General features: G+C 45.7%; 1 protein-coding gene and 1 pseudogene across 1 annotated transcript; both read right to left on the minus strand.

The window, feature by feature from the left end:
* Positions 1 to 15,420: 15,420 nt before the first annotated feature.
* Positions 15,421 to 22,918, minus strand: LOC141023816 (uncharacterized; annotated as a pseudogene).
* Positions 22,919 to 24,780: 1,862 nt separating this feature from the next.
* Positions 24,781 to 26,617, minus strand: LOC109734589 (mitochondrial metalloendopeptidase OMA1-like). Its single transcript, XM_020293795.1, has 4 exons — positions 26,069 to 26,617; positions 25,898 to 25,977; positions 25,488 to 25,705; positions 24,781 to 24,815 (listed from the first exon to the last, which is right to left on the minus strand). Exons 1-4 carry the CDS (start codon positions 26,615 to 26,617, stop codon positions 24,781 to 24,783), a joined length of 882 nt encoding a protein of 293 aa, XP_020149384.1.
* Between the last annotated feature and the right edge of the window lie 268 nt (positions 26,618 to 26,885).

Consider the following 26,885-nt stretch of genomic DNA (forward strand, 5'->3'; position numbering starts at 1 on the left):
ATCTGGACAAGCCCGAAACCTACCTTTGTAACTACCCAGTTACAGAGTAGCGATTGGTCGGCCCAAAGCAAGTCTGTCACCATCCCGAGTACATGCGTCAGCTCAGGTCTTAGGACATAGAACGTATGTTGCACTAGAGACTCACAGATGACATATCGCTGCATCTCATAGTTGGGTCTTGTCCAATCCGATATCCATCCGAGCTCGGATCCGAACACCTCGGACCCCAACTCGGATCCGATCAGGTCCATGCAGTTCGGCAGCATCACATGCTTCATGACTAGTGAGACAAAGCCATCCACCGTATTGCATGCTAGTCTAGTCCGACATGTGCCCACACGTCACTTACGACTAGGGACCTTTTAGGTGTCCAAGGACTATCTTTATTCATAAAAACATAGGAAATATCATCATACATGATTGCCTCTAGGGCATATCAACCGTCTCCCACTTGCACTAGAGTAAATCCAATAGGCATCGTATGCCCATAGCTCTAATGTGCCCCTCATGCTTGGGTTGTGGAAGCGGCTTAGTCAACAGATCTGCAATATTTGCATCCGTGTGAATTTTGCATAACTGTATATCACCACTCATTACGATCTTTCGTATCAGGTGATATTTCTGATCTATGTGTCTGGTCTTGTGGTGGTTCCTCGACTCCTTGGCTTGTGCGATGGCACCAGAATGATCACAATAAGCTCCAACGGTTTTACCGAGGCCGGGAAAACACCAAGAACATCCAGAAAGTTCCGGATTCAAACACCATCCTTTGCAGCTTCAGAAGCCGCAATGTATTCGGCTTCTGTGGTAGAATCGGCCACCGTATCTTGCTTGGAACTCATCCAGCTCACTGCTCCTCCGTTCATGACATACACGAATCCGGACTGTGATCGACAATCATCTCTGTCGGTTTGGAAACTAGCGTCGGCGTAACCCCTTACGACGAGCTCTTCCTCACCTCCATAAAGTAGGAACATCTCTTTAGTCCCTTTTAGGTACTTCAGAATAGTCTTTACCGCCGCCTAGTGACTCACCTGGGATGGCCTGGTATCTGCTTGTTAGGCTTATTGCAAAAGCAACATTAGGTCGTGTACATATCATGCCATACATGATGGATCCGATTGCCAAAGCATATGGAATCCTACTCATCCTGCTTCGCTCATTAGATGTCGAAGGACTCTGAGTCTCGCTTAGCCTTATACCAAGTGAGATAGGCAAGAACCCTTTCTTGTCCTCACTCATGTTGAACCGCTTCAACACTTTATCTATGTACGTGCTCTGGCTCAAGCCGAGCAGCCTCCTTGATCTATCTCTATAGATCTTAATGCCCAATATATAAACTACTTCACCAAGGTCCTTCATCGAAAACTTTCCATTCAACGATTCCTTGACCTGGTTCAGCATCGAAACATCATTTCCGATCAACAATATGTCATCCATATATAGGATCAAAAACACTACCAAGCTCCCACTCAACTTCTTGTATAAACAAGCGTCCTCTTCGCTTTGGAGGAAACCTAGACCAGTGACGACCTCATAAAAATGAATATTCCAGCTTCGAGAAGCTTGCCTCAACCCATAAATGGATCTCTTGAGCTTGCTTACCTTACTAGCACTAGTCAGATCGACAAAACCATCGGGCTATATCACATACACGTCCTCGGTTAAATTTCCGTGAAGGAAAGCCGTTTTGACATCCATCTGCCATATCTCGTAATCGAAATATGCAGCTATTGCTAGTACGATCCTCACCGGCTTCAACATCGCTACCGGCGAGTAAGTCTCATCGTAGTCAATTCCTTGAACTTGTCCATAATCTTTAGCAACAAGCCGAGCTTTGTGGATCTGAACATTTCCATCCACATCGGTTTTCTTTTGAAAGACCCATTTGCAACCAATGGCTATTACGCCAGGCGGCGGATCAACCAAGTCCCATACTTGATTCTCATCCATGGACTTTAATTTGGATCTCATGGCCTCCAGCCATGCCTCAGAATCTAGGCTTACCATCGCTTCCGCATATGTAGTCGGCTCGTTGCTTTCCAGCAATAACACGTCACACACTCTGTGTAATCTTTCCGACCTCCGTGGTTCCTGTGACGCATCCACCTCGGGTTCCCTGACAGACTCCTGTATGATCATATCACCAGCCAAGTTGTCTCCAAGTGGTTCTCGAACTTCTTCGAGCTGCACCTGTCTCCTGCTGGCCTCCTGCCCGAGAAACTCTTTCACAAGGAAGACCCCGTTCCGAGCAACAAACACTTTGTTCTCTTTGCGGTTGTAGAAGCTATATCCCAAGGTTTCCCTCGGATATCCCACAAATATGCACTTATCCGACTTGGGTGTAAGCTTGTCCGACATGAGTCGCTTGACAAATGCTTCACAACCCCTAATTTTTAGAAAAGACAACTTGGGACTCTTCCCAGTCCACATCTCATGTGGTGTCTTATCTACGAATTTAGATGGTACTCTGTTGAGTGTAAAAGCTACATTTTCTAGAGCGTACCTCTAGAATGACAAGGGTAAATCCGATTTGCTCATCATTGGCCGGACCATGTCCAACAAGGTCTTATTCCTTCGTTCCGACACGCCGTTTCTCTGTGGCATACCCGGAGGTGTGAGCTGAGGTACTACTCCTCGGCTTTTCAGGATCATCAAACTCCTGGCTCATGTACTCACCTCCACGATCAGATCGTAGAAGCTTTATAGTCTTGCCGAGCTGATTCTCAACCTCGTTCTGAAACTCTTTGAACTTTTCAAAAGTTTCCAACTTGTGCCTCATCAAATAGATATACCCATATCTACTCAAGTCGTCGGTAAAAGTCATGAAGTACTGATAGCCACCACTGGCATTTGTTTTCATTGGACCACACACATCACTGTGTATAAGCTCCAACAGCTCGGGCGCCCTCTCGCAACTCTTTGCAAAAGGAGACTTAGTCATCTTGCCTAGCAAGCATGATTTGCATGTCTCGAATGACTCAAAGTTGGACGAAGTTAGAAGCCCATCATCATGGAGCTTCTTCATGCGTTTCAGACTAATGTGTCCAAGCCAGCAATGCCAGAAGTATGTCGGATTTATCTCATTAGGCTTATGCCTCTTGACATTCACGTTATAGACCGGTTCTTGTTCCAGATTCAATATAAATAGCCCATCAACAATGGGTGCATAGCCGTGGAACATACCATTCAAATAAAACGAACAACCATTATCCTTTAAATTGAATTCATAACCCTGACTCATCAAGCATGAGGCAGAAATAATGTTCCGACTAAGTACAGGAATGTAATAACAATTATTCAATTCCAAAATAAATCCAGAAGGAAGCTGGAGCTGCATCGTGCCGACCTCCAACGCAGCAACTCTTGCTTTGTTGCTGACCCTGATGCCAATCTCCCCTTGTGCCACACGCCTAGTTCTTACCAGCCCCTGCATCGAGTTGCAAATAGGAACAACCGATCTGGTATCAAATACCCAAGAGCTACTAGGTATGTCAGTAAGGTAAATGTCTATAACATATGTAATAAGTGTACCTTTGCCTGAAGCAGCATTTCCGACCATGTTGCCATGCTTAGCAAGCCACTTGCTACAGTTCCTCTTCCAGTGACCAGTTTCCTTGCAATGGTAGCAAATGGTCTTTGAGTCCGGTCCAGACTTCGGCGCAGCGGCGGAGGTTACCATCTCCGTGCCCTTTGACTTAGCCTTCTTCTTGGACCAACTTTTCTTGAACTTAGCCGAGTTCTGCACCATCAACACTTGATGCGTGCCTTTGTTAATATCTTGCTCTGCCACCTTGAGCATCCCATGCAATTCAGTGAGCTTCTTATCCATGCCATGCATATGATAGTTCGAGATGAACGTCCCATAGCTAGGCGAAAGAGAACCCATAACTGCATGAGTAGCTAGCTCATCCAAGAGCGGCAAGCCCAACCGATCCAAAGCTTGCACGTATCCGATCATCTTGATCACATGCAGGCTCAGTGGATCACCTTCCTTCAGCTTACAATCCATTAAGGATCGCCAAACGTTGAACCTTTCGGTCTTAGCCTGCACCTGAAACATGCTCTCGAGACTCTCGATCATATCGAAAGCCCCAACATCTTTGAAATGCTGCTGCAAATCGGGCTCCATACAAGCCAACATGAGGCAGCCGATCTCATTTGATTCATCAATGAGTTTCTGGTAGGCATTCCTGGTTGTGGCATTAGCATTATCGGCAGGTTCCTCTGGAAGTGGATCCTCTAGAACATGTTCCTTTCTATCATGCTTGAAAATAGTTCTCAAATTTCTATACCAGGTGGTAAAGTTTGTTCCATTCAGTTTATCCTTTTCTAGAATTGATTTCAATGCAAAGTTGGGTTGAGTAGGTGGTGCCATTGTTCTACAACAAAAAAATATACAATCACTAAGCAATGTGTTTATGTAGAGTAATTCAAGCCTTACCAGAAATACTCCCACTGAAGTCAGCATCCCTCCGCAAACTCTCAGTGATTCAGGATCCTACTAGCGCATGCGACTAGTGAGCTTTAGCATCACTACTAGCCAACATACCTATCCGGTAAGCAACCCCTTGCTAATCGTATCTCTATACGACTCCTGTCGGTCGGGAAGGTATCTCATACCCCGGCTCCCAACCTTCTTTGCCACAAGGCCCAAAACAGTTTGATAGCCTTGTCAAGTTAACCTGATGTAGTGCATGTCCGTGTCCGACACGAACCCTTCAGTTCAAGGACACCTAGCAGCACCCCAATTTTATGAGCCCACTACTAGACGTACATGACGTGCGAAGGTGCAACATCGGGAATGGAAATTTACTTGATATTCACGAGGGATCTTTCTACCATTTTAACATGCATAGAAAGTAACAAGCATAACAATCACAAATAAACATATATTGTGAAATAGTATGGCTCCTTTATGGACATCCTTCCAGGTCGGCTCTGACTCCGATGACTATCTAGGAACTCCACTTGTTTGTCACGCCGAGACGTCAAACCACCAACCTGATCTCTATTATCCAACTACTACAACTAGTAATGAATTTTACATAGAGTCACAAGTCGACACGCAGGTCATTATACATTATAATGACAACACTTTGGCTCCTGCCGGCTGACAAACATGACTCGCAGATCATGTATATATTATACACATGCATCACATACACATGAGCCATACTATTCACATCAAACCTGCAAAACAAAGTTATGCATATAATTGCATTCTACCGATTTGAGTGTCAGGTACGAAATATACGCGCAGCGCCCGACGTTTTCGGAAATCATAGATCGCATCTGTACTCCGTTCACGCCGAATTTTCTGATCTGACCGATCTTATCGATCATCGCGAATCTGTTCCGGATTTACGTTTCACCATTAACCCTGATGGTGGATACCGACCGGTAGGGGTTGGTTGTGTCATGACCTCATCAATCCCGATTGCCAGAAAACATAGCCTCAACGATCCCCATGTGTAATTGATCTCATCAACCATGCACGTAGCCGATCTGGTAAATGACGACATATCTCATGTACCGCCTCCACATATCTAATATGCATTCGATCTGAATTCAAATCCTATAGCAGAGGCTCTGATACCACTGTTGGGTTCTATGGTAGGGTGCGTCGACTGCAAATTAAAATTTTCATACTCGCAGAACAACCAAGAACATGCTACGGGAGATGGATCATAGATCGTTACCACCAGACGCGCAGTGCCGTGCAGCGAAAGAAGAGTTGGGGCAGCGCCTCTGTGTGGATCGTCTCCTCCTCGTCCGATCTCCCTTGAACAGCCGGTCGGCTGATCCCACGTACAAGTTCGCCGGAGAGGCACAGGTGCACCGCCTCTAACGGTATCCGAGTGTGCAGGAGGAACACCGTGCGCGGACTGTTAGGTCCGATCACACAGTCGGCGATGAGTGGAGGTGGCTATTCGTAACACATACAAAGCTCTAGTGACAGCACCGAAGCGATCAGCCTTATGAGTGTGCCGCACCTCCACTTTATATAGGCGTCCGTCGCGGGCTGAACACTTGGGCCTCGCACGGGCCCTAAAGCCCCAAATCTATTCGGCCGGGATCCAAGTCCGAGTAGGATCACATCTAACTCGTGGATCCGGATCGGGCCTCATAGGTTCCTTCCCTTAAGCGCGCGGCCCCTTAGGTTCAAGTCGACTTTGTCGTAGGTCAGATCACCTCTGACCTACTCGGCTGGTAGCGGCCTCTAGCAAGGTGTGCCGACCACCAAGTATACAATGAAGTCGGTTGGCGAACCTGTACATCACACTTCTGTTCCCTTTGCCACACGATATATGTTGTCGGGCTCAAGGCGATTTTGTCATCATTGTGCTAGCCCGACCTCTATCTCGTTCAAGTGATGCTGACCACAAACCGGATTATCTCATAATCCTAGTCGCATGGCCATGCTTATCTTGGTCGGATCACACGAGGGACTCAGAGTATATCTCTCATGGTCGGAGGGGCAAATCCCATCTTGCTCGATCATGTCTCGCAGCATGGGTCTGGACAAGCCCGAAACCTACCTTTGTAACTGCCCAGTTACGGAGTACCGTTTGGTCGGCCCAACGCAATTCTGTCACCATCTCGAGTACACGCGTCAGCTCAGGTCTGAGGACATAAAACATATGTTGCACCAGAGACTCACAGATGACATATCGTTGTGTCTCATAGTTGGGTCTTGTCCAATCCGATATCCATCCGAGCTTGGATCCGAACACGTCGGACCCAAACTCGAATCCGATCAGATCCATCCGGTTCCGCAGCATCACATGCTTCATGACTAGTGAGACAAATTCATGCACCGTATTGCATGCTAGTCTAGTCCGACATGTGCCCACACGTCACTTACGACTAGGGACCTTTTAGGACAGTCATCATACAATGTATAGTCCCACAAACAAGTCACGTACTTGCTGATACACATCATTGATAATGTCCGAGGACTATCTTTATTCATAAAGACATAGGAAATATCATCAACATGATTGCCTCCAGGGCATATCTCCAACAGCTGTCGCATTGGACGACTTGGGTGGGCCGCAACCCGAGCCGCCGCCGGGTCCTGATCTGATTTCTCCCCTCCTCTGTCATTGCCGCATGACACCGTAGGGCTAAGCCTGTGGGCAGACGGTGGTAGCAGGGTTCTGTCCTTCTCCCTGCGGCTTTGGGGGTGGAGCGGGACCCCCGACGTGTGGAGGCGCGACCAGTCGGGTCCTTCCGGCTCGAGGGCCGACCCTGCTTCAGGCGGTGGCGCTGGCCGTGGAGGGCGGCAGCGGGCCACTCTACTGCGACGGATTTGAGCTCGGACCGTTGCGGTGGCATCGAGGGCCTGGTGGATGGATCGGCTATACGTGTGGTTTGGCCTCCGATCATATCTAATCTGGCTAGTGCGACCTGCTCCATACGCGGCGGCGGTGATCGGTGGCAGTCTTGTGCATACGAGGCTGGATGGAGGATCCCCGAGCTGATCTGTGTGAAGACCCTACTCTTGGCTCGTTGCCAAGGCTGGCCATGACGGTGTTTTTCAGCGTCATCCCATTCTTGAAGGCATCGTTGGGGAGAAGCTCTAGACCCCTATCCGCTACCTTCGGGGGAAACCCAAAATCATTTGATCAGATGACGGCGGTGCTCTTGTATTGTGGGGGTATCATTCTTGGAGATGTGCATAGGGTCGAGGGACCAGTGGACGATATCCGCGGTGGAGCGGTGTTCTCTTTGACGCATCGACGTCGGGGAGTCTCGGCGGCGTGGCGCAGCAAGGTCTCGTCGATGGATGCATGATGATGGACGCGCTAACGGAGGAGGAGTTGTCTGGTGTCATGGGGTCATCGACGGCAGGCTTGGCAAGGTCAATGCGTCAATACCTGTTCTGAAGATGGATTGGTGGAAGACGGTGGCGATGACCTATGAGAGTGCGTCGGACGTGTGCCCCAGACCCGGTATGTGGTTAGGTTGGGGCCTCCGGTTTAGATGTCAGGCTTAGGTCAGAGGTCTGGATATTTGACTCATACTATCTGCACCCCTTCATCAAGTGGATAGAAGTAGCGATATATGTTGTCAAGATGGCGGCTTCAGACATATTGATGTATTACTTTATAAGGTTTTTGTGAATAATTAATAAGATGGCCGCATGCATCGTCTTGATGCGAGGCCAAGGGTCAACCTCCTTTTGAAAAAAAAACGCTGCTGTTCTAGGAGGCCAAATGAACCGACTTCACCGACCTGCGCCTTGCAAGCAAGCAACACGACCTTGTCTGTAGTAATAACAAGTACTCGAGCATCCAGCGAACGTTGGATTTGTAGGCATGGCAAATCCGACGTTTCTTATGGCAAAGTGTGTTTGTCGGGATGGCAACTTTAGTTGGCATGGCAAACCTGTCTCTATTCATTTTTTGCTAGGAAATTACCGTGCTTGCCAACTAAACTTGTCATCCTCAACAAAAAGAATTTGCCAATTTGCCATGCCTATTAATCTGACATCAGATTTTTAGCATTTCCCCATAACAATTCTTCTATTTAGGAATAATCACATGCCTTGTGTTCTGTTGAGAGCGCCCGTGCAAAAATTTCAACAGTGTCTTGATAGATAACCAACCTGATCACTAAAAGTTATACCATGGGTTCACTTCCAATAGCTGGCTGATGTTGACGTTCACTCGTCTTTTGGCTTGATCAAATAGCCAACCTGCAGGGGAGATGAATATCTGCCTCAATCAGGTTCAAGATTCAAGCTGAGTTGGCGTGCGATTATTGGCTGGAGCTTTGCTAGTGAGAGGGTTACAGTGTGATTTGTCAGCTTTTTAATGGTCATAGGTTTAAATTCAGGGGGGAGGGATGAATTAGACGCTACCGAGTCTGTCGGTCCGTAGGGAAGTTTGCGTAGGTGCCGTCCCTAAGTGGAGCAATTTCGGTTTGATTGGCGGGTGCAAGAATTACGTAGGTTCCGTAGGTCTGTCTAGCATCTTTGTATTGGCTGGCACCAGTTTTATTTTCCATTGCGGCTAGAGGCGTATCTCTCGGTACGACTAGCTGCCGATCTTTCTCAACAGATCCATGTCATATGTTTCAACACGTCATCCCACCTTTATTGCCTATCCTCTTTACCTCCCTCACCGATGATGATAGCGGTGTTCACCTGATCACAACGCATCCAAACATAGTCAATCCCACGACAATGAGCATGCCACCGTGTAAGGGGATATTTCAATACTACAAAACACTAATATGATTGAAATGGACATGATGGCCGCCCTCCGAGATTCACTCTGTGCATCTGGTCCATACACCTTCTCTCATATTCCTATCCATTTTTGCACATCGCCCATGCTTTAGTCATCAAATCAGGACTGGGCCGCGGCACATCGCTGGAATGGAAGGCGCAGCTAGGGCAGAGTGGGAGAGAAGTACATAGAAGCCGGATGGGACATGGCAGGAATGGGAGTTTGGTCATTCCATCACCTGTTGGAATTGTTATCAGTTCTAATAATTTCATATACTTGGCAGATCGCATCCCCTCCGGGCAAGCGTATGGGCTTAGCCTCCAAACGAACATAACACATAGTAGATGCAATACTATAGCTAAACAAAATCTAATGACTGAAAGTATGTCGTTGTGTTTAAATTTCAATCAATCACGTATCAATGACGTGCCCCCCATGCCTTCGGTGGCTCGTCTCCCTCGTGGAGTCTCATAGTCTAGCTCTCAGCCCCTCCTTGTTCTATGGTCTATCGTCGTCTACCTGTGCGTGACCATGATGTCGTGCTTTTAGGGCCACACACATTTGGATGACACACATGTGCGACCGGCGAGCAGCACGGCTGGGTAACATGAGAAAAACGCAGATGGCGACCATGTGCTTTCTAGGTTAGATACTTAGATCACGTGCTGTAGGGGGTTGGGTGAGGATGACAGAGTTTTTACGGTACATCATACTACCCAATAGAGTGAGTAGTATTTAGTTGATCTAACGGTTAATATGGATCGGTAAAATTTAAATTCTAGGATATATTGGTAATTCTACATAAAGATAGATTTGTTTTTTTTCTGTTTAATAAATCCTGATTGATCTAACTAATTAGTTATTCTCATCCCATCCATGCCGACCCATTCGTCCGCTACTCCCGACACCACGCCGCCGCAAAATCTCCACGCCGGCGGCGGACCTCCAACCGGAGCCACTATGGCCAAGTGCCTGTAGAAAGCGACACAAAATAAAATCTAGTTTCGTATGGTGCGTGGTGCGGCTTGCCACTTTGATTTTCAGTTGATCAGTAGCTTTGGGAAGGCGGCGGACAGTATGATGGCGAGCAAGGCGGCGTGCGTGCCACGGCGGACTACGTGTTCCTGTGCCAGGGGAGCGACGCCTCGGTGCACACTCCGTGAACCCCCTTGCGTGGAGCCATTAGCGGGTGAGACGGTGAGTCTGCCGCCCACATCGTCGCTGCTCCCTTGGGTTGCCGGAGTGGCCCTGCGGGAGAGCCACCGCGGCGACGAGGTCTTGCCGGCGTTTCGAGGCGGCTGGTCGTCCCGGAGGCGCTCGCAAGCAAGGGGCGTATGGCACTCCCGTCGAGGTGGCTCGTTGTCCCGAGCCGTCCGGCAGGAACTCGTCGAAGGAGCAGAAGTGAGGAGAACCTGCTGTACCGGCGTTCGCATCTTCGATCCCACCCCTGCGGAGCTCTGCCCGTCGCCGCCTCTCGAGGAACCGACGAAGGCCATCACGTCGTGCCATGATGAATCCGATGAAACCTGCTACGACGGCGTCTCCAGGCACCCGTTCAGCGGTTCAGCCTCGTCGGCTTCTGCCTGACGACCGAACTCATGTAGTTTACCGGCGAGATGGAGGCCCTTCTTGGCCGGCTAGACATTGGCAGCGGCAACGAGCAGGAACAGTTTTGAATGGAAGCATTGTGCCTTATCGAGAAGATGGACGTAGAAGGCGGGCAAGCGTGCGGGTGCGGCCTCCAGCCGGTGCCCGAGGTGTCCGGCGATATGATTGACATCGACTTCGACTGCGGCTCACCTTAGATGACAACGGACGAGAACGCGGCAAGCAGCGGTGCCAGCGCCGACGTTCAGTTCGTCCCGTGAGGAGACTCGTACTCAATCTAAATTTTTGGCCACTAGGAGACCTGCGTGCGCGAACTTGCCTGATTGATTGATTAGAAAGTTAACTACCTAAAATGCCCTTAATTACTCAATATACTACCAGAAATCTACTATAGTATTGCCTCATCTGGGCCCTCCAATCACATAAAATGAACTGTTCAAATATATTTGATGCACTGTAAAAGGTCTCACAACAACGGGACAGCAGCGTGCGCCGTGGTGCGCTGGTGCTGGAGTACATGCTCGGCGGCACTCTATCCGACCGGCTCCACTCCACCACGACGCCGCTCATCCGGTGCCACCACATGCACGTCCTTCGTGACATGCTTGTTGCGCTGGAGGCCTGTAGCACCCCCACGACAACATCTCCGTGGTGCATGGGATGTTTTGGTCTCCAATGTGCTCCTCGACAGCGACGGCCGCGCGCGGCTCTATGATCTGGGGTCGGCTTGCGAGGGCACTTTCTTGGTAGCCGTGCGTTGCAACAGGAAAAAACGATACCACATGTTCGTAACCCAAATAATCATGAGTCAAGAAACCAATAGATTCATGTTCTTTATTTCAACATGACATCCCATCTTGTCAGGGGCGGATCCAGGCTAGCACTTGGCCCCGGGCCTGCTTCACCGCTACAATGTTCAACAGTGGGAAAAATGCTACAGTCAATGAAGGAATACATCATCTCGCCCCGGGCCCAGCCCCCCGGGCAGGGGCCTGTCTCTGCCATTGCATCTTGTCATTTGTCCTTCGTCGTCTTCTCGCATACGATGATCATAGTGCTTACAGAACCACAACGCGTTTCAATGTGGTCAATCATAAGCCGTCTCTCTTGTGGCACAAGATGAGGTTTTTCTCTTGCTACATTTTTTGTCTCTAATTTGTTTGTGCGCTATTTTTTTAAGGTTTCACTCTAAATAGCATTTTAAAAATGGTTAAGAGGTAAGAACACTAGTAGGAAAAGGGCCATTAGTCCCGGTTTCAGAGGGCCTTTAGTCCCGGTTCTGCAACCGGGACTAAACGATCGGGACTAAAGCCCCCCGCCCTTTTAGTCCTGGTTGTGTTACGAACCGGGACTAAATATGGTCCACGTGGCCGTTGTGGGGCGCGAGGGCAGTTGGTAATACCGACCGGGACTAAAAGGTTGCCACACGTCAGCAGCAACCAGGCGCTGGGGTTTTTTTTTCTTCGGAAGGAGGGGTTTAGGGGTTTTGGAGGGTTTAGGGGTTTCATATTGTGTTTTCCCCTTTTCTTTTGTGTCCATCATCTTTGGTTCCTTATGCCTGTTGGTGTTCTCGGCCGGTGCCATTATTGAGCTCCATTCAACTTGACCCTATAGTACATACATATAGCAATGAAGGAACCGTTACACGACATCGTCATGAATATAGAGAGAAGTGACCTCTCTTTCTCTGTGCTTGGTCGAACAACAAGTTTTCGTATATCTATTCGATGCTACCACATATACTACATGTTCATGCATATATATAATATATAACATCTCTTGCGATCCCTAACTAGCTAACATCTATGTACCAACATCAGTAATGAAATCCCGATAGTATTCTCCGTCTTTAGATATGACATGCTCAACAAAGAATGCCGCCAATTCCTCTTGAATTGCTCGTATGCGATTAGTTGGTAGGAGTTCGTCCCGCTTCTCAGAGATCTAACTTAAAAAAGGGGGTCAATATAAATACATGAATGAAACTCAACACAATTGATGGTAATAAAAGAAAAATGTAAATATTGTTTATGTACTTCATATTGTCGAATAGATCTGCCCCTCTCACAGGTCGTCTGGCGAATCCACCCGCAAATGTAATATCCACATAAATTGTTCCCGTCTTCTTGCCTCATGCAGTACTTTACCATAAAAATAATAATCAAGCATGATAATGGTATTGAAACTAGAATGAATGAGAGATGCGCGGAACTAGCTAGTACTGCTTACTTTCTCGTGTGAAAATCGCAGCTCCTTTTCCCATTCACCCCTATTTGTAGGGGTGCAGGTGAACTTTTTTCAAACCCTGCACGGCAAAGAAAATGATTACTTGATATCAGGAAATAAATGAAAGTTGCCGATATGGTGCGATAATGAGTGAACTTACTTCTAGAGCATTTCACTCATCGTCGCGCACTCTGTAGGGTCTTTACGTTTCGAGTCCAAGATAGTTACAACTCCCGTGTCAAGCTGAATGATTAGCAAAGTAAAGTGAAACCCGTGCACGCATAACTCATCAATTACACTTAACCTCGAGTAAGCTAAACAGAATGTGCACAAAACAGCTAGTAACACTCATGGGAAGTTGTAAGAAAAGAGTATTGCCCTTCTGTCATATTGTTTAATTAATGCATTTAGCAAGCATTTCTCTGTATCCACGGGCATGTTAGTTATTGTATATTCATTTACTTAATCTGGATTAATGAATCCAATGTCATATATTTGTCCTCTTTTGCATTCGAGGATCTTCAATCTGCATAATATAGTGAGGATAATTAATTATACATGCAATGAACGAGCTGAGCTAGAGACTTAATTACAGAAATAATACTTACAGACAATAGGAACTGACGAGCGTTTTGTTGAGGGCGTCTTGATTGTATAACTGAAAGAATTCTTCAAATTCAGTGTACAACATCTCGTTTCCATTCAAGTCATGCTCATCTTTAATTCCCGCATAGATACTGTCGGTCCCATCCTTGCAGGTTTCCATGTACCAGTCATGGAATCTTCGCATCATCATTGATAGTTTCCTGAACTGCTCAGGTTTGACGAGAGGCTTCCCATGCTCGTATCTATAGGCTACCTCAGCAGTTTTGACCGTACATTATCGCTTAAGAAAACACCAAGAGTGAAATCAGGATTAGCGGCCACTACCCCCGGATCAATATCAGCGATATCGGCAAACACCTTGAACTGGGTGCACGACTGTTTTTCCTGTTCACCGAGCTGGGGAATTGTTTTCCCACTTCTTCTTGCACCACTGCTAGTACTTCCCGACCGCTTAGCTTCATTAAATATCTTTACAATACAGCGGTCATAGTGTGATAGCGGCGGATGCGGTGGTGGTCGATTAAGGGCCTTGACAGCGCTTCACTGCTACCGGATGTGTTATCTCATTTGGAGGTGGACGTTTCAGTGCAAAATGTTCTTTCACGTACTTCGTCACGATTTCGTGATTTTCCTCCGGAGTCATGTCGTAGGGTCTCTTGGGAAGAGGCTTGAGACTTGGACCATATGCATCTCTGGATTTCTTCTTTCCTGTACTGCTAGCCGCCGGAGCGGAGGCGGCTCTGTTCCGCCGGTGCTGAGGAGGCGGAGTCAGCTGACGCGACGGAGGAGGCGGAGTCCGCTGGTGCGCCAGAGGATTCTGCTGAGGGGCCTCCTCCGCCGGAGTTCGCTGAGGCGGCGGAGACAGCTGAGGCGACGGAGTGTGCTACGCAGCGGAGAAGGCTGAGGCTGCGGAGATAGAGCTGGTGTACTGCCAGGAGTCTGCTGAGGGGTGGCCTCCTCCGGCTGAGTCTCCTGACGAGGCGTCCATTCTGGAAGCACGATGTTTTCCTTTCTCCATAGAATGGTAGTCCTTAAGGCAGCCCCCAGATGAATGTCCCCTTCACCTGTAGGCTAATCAAGGTCCATCCTCTTAAATCCCTGGGTAACTTCATCCACCCCGACAAAAGCATAGCCAACTCGAATCGGAGTGCAATGCCAAGTTGCATCAGGTCCACTAGGTAAGGCATAGCCGAGCGCCACCTTCAAGGTTATTTTCATGCATTTCACAATCAGCTCACAAGGTTCCTTCCCCGTGATATCATCCACAGTGTAGCGAGGAGCAGTGATACGGTGGGGTAGCTTCATGGAAGCCATGCTGCTTTTCTGCTGAGATGGTGGGGTAGCTTCGTGGGCAGTATCTCTAGAAGGATCTTCGTGCTGCTGAGAAGCTCACTGATTGGTATATGCCTTAGAATTTCTGCTCGTGCTGCGCTAATCTTTCTCCTAACTTTTGTATCTGGTCTGCTTCCTCTTTCTTCTTTCTCCCTCGGCTTCTATAACCAGTGTTGTGGGGAAACCCAAGATTCCATGGAACGGAGCCTGATGTGCCTCGTGTTCGTCCAGGGTGTTCAGGATTCCCGAGGGCCTTTGTCAGCCCGTCCTTCTCTCTGTCGGGATGAAACTTCCCTTCCTGCACTTCCTTGATTCCTTCCAGAATTTTTTTGACGGGTATTTCAAGAATAGCTTTCGTGTAAACACACTTCCCTGTTTCTGGGTGCAAAGTTCCCCCATGCCCGAAGAATCAAGTCCTTGCCCGTTCGGGGAAGTCCAACGTCTCTAGCTGGATCCCTTTCTCAAGCAGGTCATTCTCAGCTTTGTCCCACGCAGCCCGGGCATGATCGTAGCCACCTGACCCCGTAACATGGTGAAACAACTTCTTGGCAGCATTTTGCTTATTTATATTGGACCTTTCCTTAGCTTCCTCCGATTTCCTGTATGCGACAAATGCGGGCCAGTGATCTCTTATCTTCGCATATTGACCGCTGAATTCTGGATTCTCGTCTTTCTTGACAAACTGATCATTCAATCTTTTCTTCCAGTTCTTGAATTGGTCTGCCATCTTCTTAAGAGCAAAGGCCTTGACTTTTTGTTGTATAACTGGGTTATTTGGATCCTCCTCTTGCGGTAGGCTGAAATTTGCCATGAGCGAGTTCCAAAGCTCATCTTTCTGTCTATCGTCGACATAAGAAACTGCAGCGTCCTTCTTCCTATTCCATTCTTGGATGCTGATCGGGACGCTGTCCCTAACAAAAACTCCGCATTGATGTATAAATTTGTGTTTGGTCCGCTTGGGAACAATCGGTTGACCATCTGGAGCGACTTCTTCGATCATGAACCTTTCAAGCTCGCCCAACCTTTTCTTCGGGCCTCGTCTCCTTATAGAAATTTGGCTCGATCCGGAGGGCTGAAAGAAGAAAGAAGCGTTAATATATGTACATAAAAAACAATTAATGCATCTGGTCAGGAGAGGCTTAATTAATATATATACCTCGCCGGACTTTTCAACAGTTAAGGCTCCAACACCGGCAGAGCCATCATCTCCTTTCTCCTCCATTCGATCACCGGAGCCGTCATCCTCTCTTCCCTCACCTTCGATGTCGTTGAGAAATGACGAGGCGATATCATCACCTCCATCGCGGATTATATCCCACAACAACTCTTGTTGTTCTAACTCTCTGTCGTGTTCCATAGTTTTTGCAAATATTACGACATGGCAATATACAACCATGAGAGATGGATTACTGGCAAACATAGACCTAATCACAACAAGGAATCATATGCATATGAGCAATGGATTAGCTAGTGGCAAACATCATGCAAAGTTGACAAGTTTTATAACAGTCAGTTTCACACGATCGTCGAGGACTCCTCCCCCCTCATGTCTGATGAGTCGTCCTATCTTTCAGGAGAGGATACTTTGCGGACCACCTCTCTCATGCATATCCGACGTGCAAATCATTTTTTCATATGCCTCAAAATCAAAGTTATCAGGGTTATGTTTTAACGAACCCACCCCCCTTATGTCGAAGTTATTGGGGTTATGTTTTAACGACCCCCTCTCTCATGTTTTCATATGCCTCAAAATCAAAGTTATCAGGGTTATGTTTTAACGGTCCCCTCTCTCATGTTTTCATATGCCTCAAAATCACAGTTATCGGGGTTATGTTTTAACGACAAGATGAATACAAGCTTTATACACAAGATGAATACAAAACGAACTCTCTAATGCAAAAAATGTTCTTTGCTTTGTTTTTCTGTCCATTAACATCCACAATACCATTAAGATCACTTAACATCCACAAATACAAGATATTGACCAAGTTTTCATACATCAAAATGAACTCTAAAGACAAAATATTGACTAAGTTTTCATACATCAAAATGAACATCAAAATGAACTCTAAATAAACTCTAAAGACAAAATATTGACCAAGTTTTCATACATCACAATGAACATCAAAATGAACTCTAAATAAACTCTAAGGACAAAATATTGACCAAGTTTTCATACATCACAATGAACATCAAAATGAACTCTAAATAAACTCTAAAGACAAAAATTTCTATGAACAAAAATTTCATCGAAGGCCTTGTCTGTTGCATCTGAGCATATATCCAAAAGATACTTTGATCATGAAATAAACATTAATATGGATGTGGTTAGCCGAAGGCTTTGTCCGTGAGCTCCAAAAATTTCTATGAACAAAAAAATCATTGACTATGTAACGGCGGTGACAGCGGCAAGCAGAGCACTGAGCACACACAAGTCAATACATGAACCACCAACCCTGGAAATAACAACCTGCATTAATTTGACATGAACCACTAAACCTTTGTAAGCACGCATGCATGCTGGGTTGGCAAAAAAGAACAGATCTTTCTCATTAGATCCAGCAAGAGCATTAGATGTGAAAGGAAACACAACTAAACCATCAACATTTGCTTGACAGATGATCATGAAAAGTAACATTTATCATTACATCCAATAAGCTAAAGCGTTAATAGTTTACACTGGTATGCAATGTTGATTACCTAATCTCTTATAAATATGATAACATACACTTGACAGGTTAAGCTTGAAAACAGAGAGCTAAAAACAGGGAGACGATGATACAAAACAGGACTACAAAAAAATCGCAAAAGAACTTGATATGACCTAGAACAATAGTTCATTTTGGAAATATGTAATACACCTAAATATACTCCATACAAGCAGGGGTAATGAAATGCATCTAGCAAGTACAAATGTTTCTTTACTAAGGAAGTCACCCAGAATCAAGACATGTAATTAGTATAAATTATATGAGCAGCTAGAACCTAGAACTATTATGTGGCAATAAACTCATACGATAGGTTCTGTAGCAATCTAGTTATAAAAACTTCCATGGAAATTTGCACTTGTAGAAATTAGACATAGAAGAAAAGCACATGATTTGTTTTCCTCATATGAAACTTTTGTCCATCAAGAAATATAATAATTCTAGGTTTCCATGGGTATTTTCTCCTCTCACTTGTTGAAGACTAATTATTTTTCTGAGTCAAGCATGTGTTTGAAAGTAGGAACCTACAAGTTTCTTATTTTCTCCTGAGCAACTAGTACTTTTTTGGTTTTCCTCGTAGATTAAAATTGCTACTTTTAAACACATGCTTAAGTCCTTTTATTCTGAATCAACCAACAACTCTGTTTCTTAAACAATTCTGTAGCTACTACTGAAACTTTGCACACAATTTGGACAAACATCATGCATTACAGAGGGCAGAGCTCGAGGAGGGGGGAGCTCACTGGGGGTGCGGCGATGGAGCTTGACACCGGCGACGAGGAATGAGCTCGGGGGCCCGCGGCGACGGGGGGAGTGCGCGCAAGGAGGTCCGGCGACGAGCGAGGAGCGACTAGCAACGTCGGGGCAGGGCGCGGCGACGGCGTCGGGGCATGGCGTGGCGAGGGGAGCGGGGGACGGCATCGGGGTAGGGCTCGGGGAGGCAACGGCGCGGTGCGGCAGCCTGGCGGCATCGAGGTGGTCGTCGGTGCCGTCGGGGGAGAGGAAGAGATATCAAAGAACTGGATGGGGATTGGAAAATTCTCTAAGTGCTGGTTATATAGCCCCCTTTAGACCCACCCTTTAGTCCCGGTTGCAGCCACCAACCGGGACTAAAGGTCATTTTCAGCAGCCCACAGTTTTGTTTAGTTGATCATAACAAAATATTTTAATTAATTCTTTTTAGTTGAATCTTTTTGCTATTAGAGTTTTATAAAAGCTTTTTAGTTGATTATTTTAATGATTTTTTTGAGCTAAATGACCCTGAAGTTGAAAAGCACTAGAAATGAACTCTAAAAGGGTTGAAACTTGACATGGTATCATAATCTCACCCACATAGCATGTGCTAAAGAGTTTAGAGGGTTACGGCAAAAACTGGATGGTCATGTACAAACTGGACAATCTCTTATGAAGTATCAGGGTTTCGGACGAAAACTCATCTATTACAAAGGGGTTTCATTTTTAACATATTTTAACTCCAGAGTTTTTGTGCGTTCAATATGCACCATTCAAAGCCACAACATCAATTTTCAACCCTATTCTGACTTCATTTGCTTTTTTAAATGCATTTGATGATTTATTTTGATCTAAATGACCCTGAAGTTGAAAAGCACTACAAATGAATCTCTGAAAAGGTTGAAACTTGGCATGGTATCATAATTTCACCCACATAGCATGTGCTAAAAAGGTTAGAGGGTTACCGTAAAAACTGGATGCACTTCGTGTACAAACTTGACAATCTTTTCGAAGTATCAGGGTTTCGGACGAAAACTCATCTATTACAAAGGGATTTCATTTTTTAAGTTATTTTAACTCTAGACTTTTTGTGCATTCAATATGCACCATTCAAAGCCACAGCATCAATTTTCAACCATTTTCTGACTTCATTTGCTATTTTTCACGCATTTAATGATTTTTTGAGCTAAATGACATCGAAATTGAGAAGCACTATAAATGAACTCTGAAAAGGTTAAAACTTGGCATGGTATCATAATTTCACCCACATAGCATGTGCTAAAAAGTTGAGAGGGTTACGGAAAAAACTGGATCCACTTCGTGTACAAACTAGACAATCTCTTTCGAAGTATGAGGGTTTCGGACGAAAACTAATCTATTACAATGGATAACCATGGATAATCTTCACTTTTTCTTTGCGTGTGTCCCTTGCTTATTGCGCCATAACCATGGATAATATTCATCATTTAACAGGATGCTTGGGTCAGTCTTCACTATGAAGGGAGGAATTTCATGAAACTTGTCATAATCTTTTGACATGTCTGTCTTGTCCTCCACTCCTACGATGTTTCTGTTCCCTGAAAGAACTATGTGGTGCTTTGGCTCATCGTATGATGTATTCGCTTCCTTATCTTTTCTTTTTCTCGGTTTGGTAGACATGTCCTTCACATAGAAAACCTGCGCCACATCATCGGCTCGGACGAATGGTTCGCCTGTGTACCAAAGATTGTTGAGATTCACTGTTGTCATTCCATACTGCAGGTCTACCTGTACCCCGCCTCCTGTCAGATTGACCCATTTGCACCGAAACAAAGGGATCTTAAATTCACATCCATAGTCCAGTTCCCATATCTCCTCTATGTAACCATAATATGTGTCCTTTGCCCTATTAGTGTTTGCTGCATCAAAGCGGACACCACTGTTTTGGCTAGTGCTCTTTTTATCTTGGGAGATCGTGTAAAATGTATTCCCATTTATCTCGTACCCTTGGTAAGTCAATACAGTCATAGATGGTTTCCTGGCCAACAAGTATAGCTCATCTCCAACAATGGTGTTATGCCTGAGATGTGTTTGCAACCAACCGCTGAAAGTCCCGATGTGTTCACCTGTAATCCAGTCGTCAGACTTCTCCAGGTGTTTTGAGCGTAGAATATTCTTGTGTTCATTGATATACGGGGCCACCATGGTAGAATTCTGTAGAACTATGTAGTGTGCTTGCGCCCAAGAATGCCCGTCCCTGCATATTATTGAATCCGCTCCTAGCATGCCTTTTCCACTCAATCTCCCCTCATACCGTGATTGAGGGACACCAATTGGCTTAAGGTCAGGAATAAAGTCAACACAAAACCCAATGACCTCCTCTGTTTCATGGCCCTTGGAGATGCTTCCTTCTGGCCTAGCACGTTTACGAACATATTTCTTTAAGACTCCCATGAACCTCTCAAAAGGGAACATATTGTGTAGAAATACAGGACCCAGAATGGCATTCTCTTTGACTAGGTGAACTAGGACGTGCGTCATAATATTGAAGAAGGATGGTGGGAACACCAACTCGAAACTGACAAGGCATTGGACCAAATCACTCTGTAACCTTTATAGGATTTCTGGATCAATTACCTTGTAAGAAATTGCATGGAGGAATGCACATAGCTTCACAATGGCTAATCGAACATTTTCTGGTAGAAGCCCCTCAATGCGACCGGAAGCAGTTACGTCATAATCATGTGGCAGTCATAAGACTTTAGGTTCTGGAATTTTTTCTCTGCCATATTTATTATTCCCTTTATATTCAACGAGAAGCTAGACGGGACCTTGATACTGAGCAGGAATTCAAAAAAGATTTCCTTCTCTGCATTGGTAAGAGCGTAGCTGGCAGGACATTGATACTGCTTTGGATCCATGCGTATTTTTCATTCACATGTTGCTGGTCCTCCCGTGTCTTCGATGTATCTTTTGTCTTCCCATACACGCCCAAGAAGCCTAGCAGGTTCACGCAAACATTCTTCGTCATGTGCATCACGTCGATTGCAGAGCGAACCTCTAGGTCTTTTCAATAGGGTAGGTCCCAAAATATAGATTTCTTCTTCCACATGGGTGCGTGTCCCTCAGCGTCATTCGGAACAGATTGTCCGTCAGGACCCTTTCCGAAGATTACTTGTAAATCATTGACCATGTCAAGTATACCATCACCAATATGGAGGACAGGCTTCTTCCAGTGATCTACCTCACCTTTGAAATGCTTGACTTTCTTTCTTAAGGCATGCTTTGACGAAAGAAATCGACGATGTCCCAGGTACACATTCTTCTTGCATTTGTCCAAATATATACTTTCAGTCTCATCTAAACAGTGCGTGCATGCGTGGTATCCCTTGTTTGTTTGTCCTGAAAGGTTACTAAGAGCAGGCCAGTCATTAATGGTTACAAACAACAAAGCTCGTAGGTCAAATTCCTGTTGTTTGTGCTCATCCCACACACATACACCTTTTTTATCCCACAGCTGTAAAAGTTCTTCAACTAATGGCCTTAGGGACACATCAATGTCGGTGCTGGGTTGCTTAGGGCCTTGGATGAGCACTAGCATCATCATGAACTTCCACTTCATGCACAACCAAGGAGGAAGGTTATAGATACATAGAGTCACAGGCCAGGTGCTATGTTGCTGCTCTGCTCCCCAAAAGGATTAATGCCATATGCACTTAAGAAAAACCATATGTTCCTTGCATCACCTGCAATGTCCCACCACTTTCTCTCAATTTTTCTCCACTGCGACCCGTCAGCGGGTACTCTCAACATCCCGTCTTTCTTACGGTCTTCTTTGTGCCATCGCAACAACTTGGCATGCTCTTTGTTTCTGAACAGACATTTCAACCATGGTATTATAGGAGCATACCACATCACCTTGGCAGGAACCCTCTTCCTGGGGCGCTCGCCCTCAACATCACCAGGGTCATCTCGTCTGATCTTATACGGCAATGCACCGCATACCGGGCATGCGTTCAAATTCTCGTACTCCTCACCACGGTAGAGGATGCAGTCATTAGGGCATGCATGTATCTTCTGGACCTCTAATCCTCGAGGGCAGAGAACCTTCTTTGCCTCGTACGTAGTGTAAGGCAATTCGTTATCCTTTGGAAGCTTCTTCTTCATTATTTTTAGTAGCAAACCAAATCCCTTGTCAGATACACCATTCTCTGCCTTCGATTGCAACAATTCCAGTGTGTTACCGAGCTTTGTGTTGCCATCTTCGCAATTTGGGTACAATCGTTTTTTGTGATCCTCTAACATGCGATCGAACTTCAACTTCTCCCTTTCACTTTTGCATCCTCTTTGTGCATCAACAATGACCCGGCGAAGATCATCATCTGGCACATCTGGTGCCTCTTGATCTTCAGCTCCCCCCCGTTGCAGTATCACCGTATTCAGGGAACATAGGATCCGGATAGTTGTCATCACCCTCTTCTTCTTCATTGTCTTCCATCATAACCCCTCTTTCTCCGTGCTTTGTCCAAACATAATAGTGGGGCATGAAAACCTTCTCAAGCAGGTGGACGTGAAGGGTTTTCGAGGAAGAGTAATCCTTCGTATTCCCACAGTGAACACATGGACAGTACATAAAACCATTCTGCTTTGTTGCCTCGGCCACACCAAGAAAATTACGCAGGCCCGTAATATACTCTGAAGTGCGCCGGTCACCATACATCCATTGCCGGTTCATCTGTATTATGTAATTAAGTATATCAAAAACCATTACAAAACATCATGAATAGAGAAATGACCAAATTAATACAAGTCCATCATCACATTAAAACCAAAGTACAGTAGTGATCAAATGTTATTACTGCAACAATAAATACATAAACTTCATATATGGTTCTCATAAAACAACATACAACTATGTAAATGCACCAACAAATGCGATCAAAATCGCAACTAAGGTAACAATTGATCCAACAACATAATATACCAAGCCTCTTTATCAATGACATATTTTCTAATCTTCCTAATCTTCAAGCGCATTGCATCCATCTTGATCTGGTGATCATCGACGACATTGGCAACATGCAACTCCAATTTCATCTTCTCTTCTTAAATTCTTTTCAACTTTTCTTTCAAATAATTGTTTTCTTTTTCAACTAAATTTAACCTCTCGACAAGAGGGTCGGTTGGAATTTTTGATTCACATACCTCCTAGATAAAAATATCTATGTCAAGTTGGTCGGCATAATTGTCATAAACACTAAATGAAACAAATAGTTACTATAAAGGATAATATACCACATCTGAATCATAGACCGGACGAGAGCCGACGGGGGGATACCAAAACCATGGCACTACATAATAACAAACAATAATACAAGTAAGAAAATTATACAAGTAGCTATATAAATCATACAAGTCAGAATTTTTTCTCTAAAAAAAGTTAATTAAGAACAAGAGGATCACCACGGTGGTGCCGACGACGAGATCGGCACGGGCGATCGACGGGGGTGAGGATGATGGGCACGGGGACGGGACGACACCCTACACATGTGCAAACTAAAAAGTTAATTTGAGCTCAAATTGTGCATCTAAATCAAATAAACTCACACATACACTCCTCCACTAAAACCCACAAACCACACTACTTCTAGAGCATTTGAAATGAGCTAAACTAGTAGTGAGAGATGAGGATGAAGTTGCTAACCTTTTCAGAACACTTGGATAGTTGGTGCACCGCCAAATCTAGACAAATCTTGGGCAAAATGGAGGTTGGAGGTCGAGCTTGGAGAGGAGAGAAAGCTTAAGTGTGGCTCGGGCATTTCATCGAACACCTCATGTGCATAGGAGGTGAGAACAGAGAGTAGCACACACCTGCACACGCTGACCGGCCAAAAAACAGAGGAGTGAGCGGGCAGGGACGAGCATATATATAGTCATTCTTTTAGTCCCGGTTGGTGTCTAGAACCGGGACTGAAGATCTGTCTTCAGTCACGGTTCTAGACACCAACAGGGACTAAAGGGGTTGCGCCAGGAGCCAGGCCCTTTAATCCCGGTTGGTGGCTGGAACTGGGACTAAAGGTCCTAGCCGAACCGGGACTGGTGCCCGCCGAGGCCCGACCGGCATCCTGGCCACTCGAACCGGGACTGATGCAAGCATTAGTCCCGGTTCGTAAGTCGACCGAGACTATTGCTCTGGTCTGGCAAAAACCAAAGACCTGTTTTCTACTAGTGGAATAACATTATATTTGAATTCTACACATTTTTCAAATCAAATTTCATATATAGCATGTTAAAATTGGGGTTATGGTTTAAAAGATATGGATATATCAAAAAAAATTGTTGTACGTAGACTACGGGTTAATTAGTATAGAAGACATGGTGTTTTCTGTAAAAACACAAAAAAGAGTCAATTTATCACTTAAAAGTGAATTGCGGGCTAATTACCTGAAAGTGTAGGGGGTCTTGTGTAAAAACACAAAAAAGATTCAATTTGTACGTAGACTACTTGGCATCGATCACACCATTTGTTCTTGTCTGCAATATATATTTATGTAATACTTTGTTGAAGCTCCTTTCGGAGCCACAACTCAGTCACTCGAAGGTGTTCATAGGGGTAAGGTATGCATGCATGTATTCATAGGGATGAGTGTATATGCGTATGTATGAGCATCTACGTCTGTACTGTGTTAAAAAAATCTCAGACATCAATATCTAAAATTCACGGCCAATATAATTTAATCTATGTAGATGAATGTAATGCCTTGTTTGCCTCTTGCTTTAAAAATATAATGACAGATAGAAGGATTAACATCACAATAAAGATAGTTGCGTGCATCGCTCGGTATAGAGTCCGGGCGTTATCCTACTTTTTGCAGAAAAAGAGACTAACATCATAATTTCCAACAATTCATTAAAAAACATTTTATAGTAGTCTGGCTAACTTTTTTGTTGTATTTGGTCATTGTGCCATTGACGCAACGGATCATCTAGCAAGATCGGTATCCGAGGACGTTCCACCATAGGGAAGACACAGATTGGCACTTCTCCCTGCGCATACGTTCTTGTTTGTACAGCTCCAACGCCTCCTCCATGACCTCCTTTTGTGATAACATCCGTGATCTTGTCTCAAACGAAGGATGAGTACCGATGTAGTCCATTAATTTCGTGTCTCCAATGATCTCTTCAATCTTCTTGCGGAACTCAGGGGCTACGCGTGGATCGAAACCAGCAGCGGCCATTATCATCAATCCGATGTGATCCGCCTCCAATTCGGCCCTACAATGTATATACAGGTAAAACACACAAGAGATAAGATATACAGCCTCGACAATAAAATATCCTTGCATACATAGAGCACCTAGTATTTGGCAAACCAACATGTTTCAATTTCCATACAAAATGCTATTTTTTTAAGAGAGAATGCAATTACTAATTTCAAGAACAATGTAATTAATTATTAAAATGTACCTTCGTGAGAAGGGCATTAGTTCGTAGAACGGAATTGACCTCAACAACTCCATGCTATTCCTTGCAACAACATGTGCGGCCTACAAAAAAATGGCGTCAATGATTGCCCCACTTGAAAGCAACCAAACTTCCGTCTGCAAATGCACCGATACTCCAATAAGGGAAACCTACCTCATGGCCAATAACCGTGGCAATCTCGGCATCGGTCTTCAAATGCTTGAGGTATCCAGTGTGGATTACAATCTTCCCGCCCATCGAGCTGAAAGCCTTTACTTGGTCATCGTCGACAACTATCACCTCCCAGTTAAGGTCATTGAGATGCCCCGTCTGTGGCCGCACCACCATCTTCCCCTGCTTAACATCATCGTCATGGACGCTGTTGTTGGGGAAGAGGCGGCGGACTCCGTGGATGATGTCTGAGGCGATGCGGCGGACGAGGACAGTCCTCGGGTCAGACGGGCCAAGGATGTCTTTGCCGTTCTTCGTCTTCCAATAGTTGAAGTTTTCATCGCCAAACTCGCACTCCTCCGACGAGGTCAGGAGGACACGATGGGCCCGGTTGGTGTAGGGCACGGTCTCTTGTTGGCTTATCGCGGCAAAAATACTGAACTTGGCAGCATAGGGTGGGACAACCACCGCGGCGGCCACCTTCCACGGGTTCGGGTACCACCACGGTCGGCTCCGTGAGACGACTGCCGGCAGCGACGGCGCATGGGCCATATGGGAGGCGGCAGGCTTGACGTGGCGGAAAAAGAGCCGTCGGATTGAGCCCATGATATTGGAACGCGATCGAGGACCTGGTAGTGTCTGGGCAGGGTTGCAGTAGCGTCGGACGATCTGGAGCCTGGAGAAAATTAAGCGCGAGTTCCTGAGCCAGTTCATGCTGGCGGCGACAGGCGGGGGCGTTTGATTGTTGGAGGGACACGCCGGGGGCTAACTTTAAGGGTACATCGCTTGATGAGAGTAGTACGAAGTGGACTCGGGTTCA

The sequence above is a fragment of the Aegilops tauschii genome, chromosome 1 (assembly GCF_002575655.3).
Source record: "Aegilops tauschii subsp. strangulata cultivar AL8/78 chromosome 1, Aet v6.0, whole genome shotgun sequence".
Classification (NCBI taxonomy): domain Eukaryota; kingdom Viridiplantae; phylum Streptophyta; class Magnoliopsida; order Poales; family Poaceae; genus Aegilops; species Aegilops tauschii.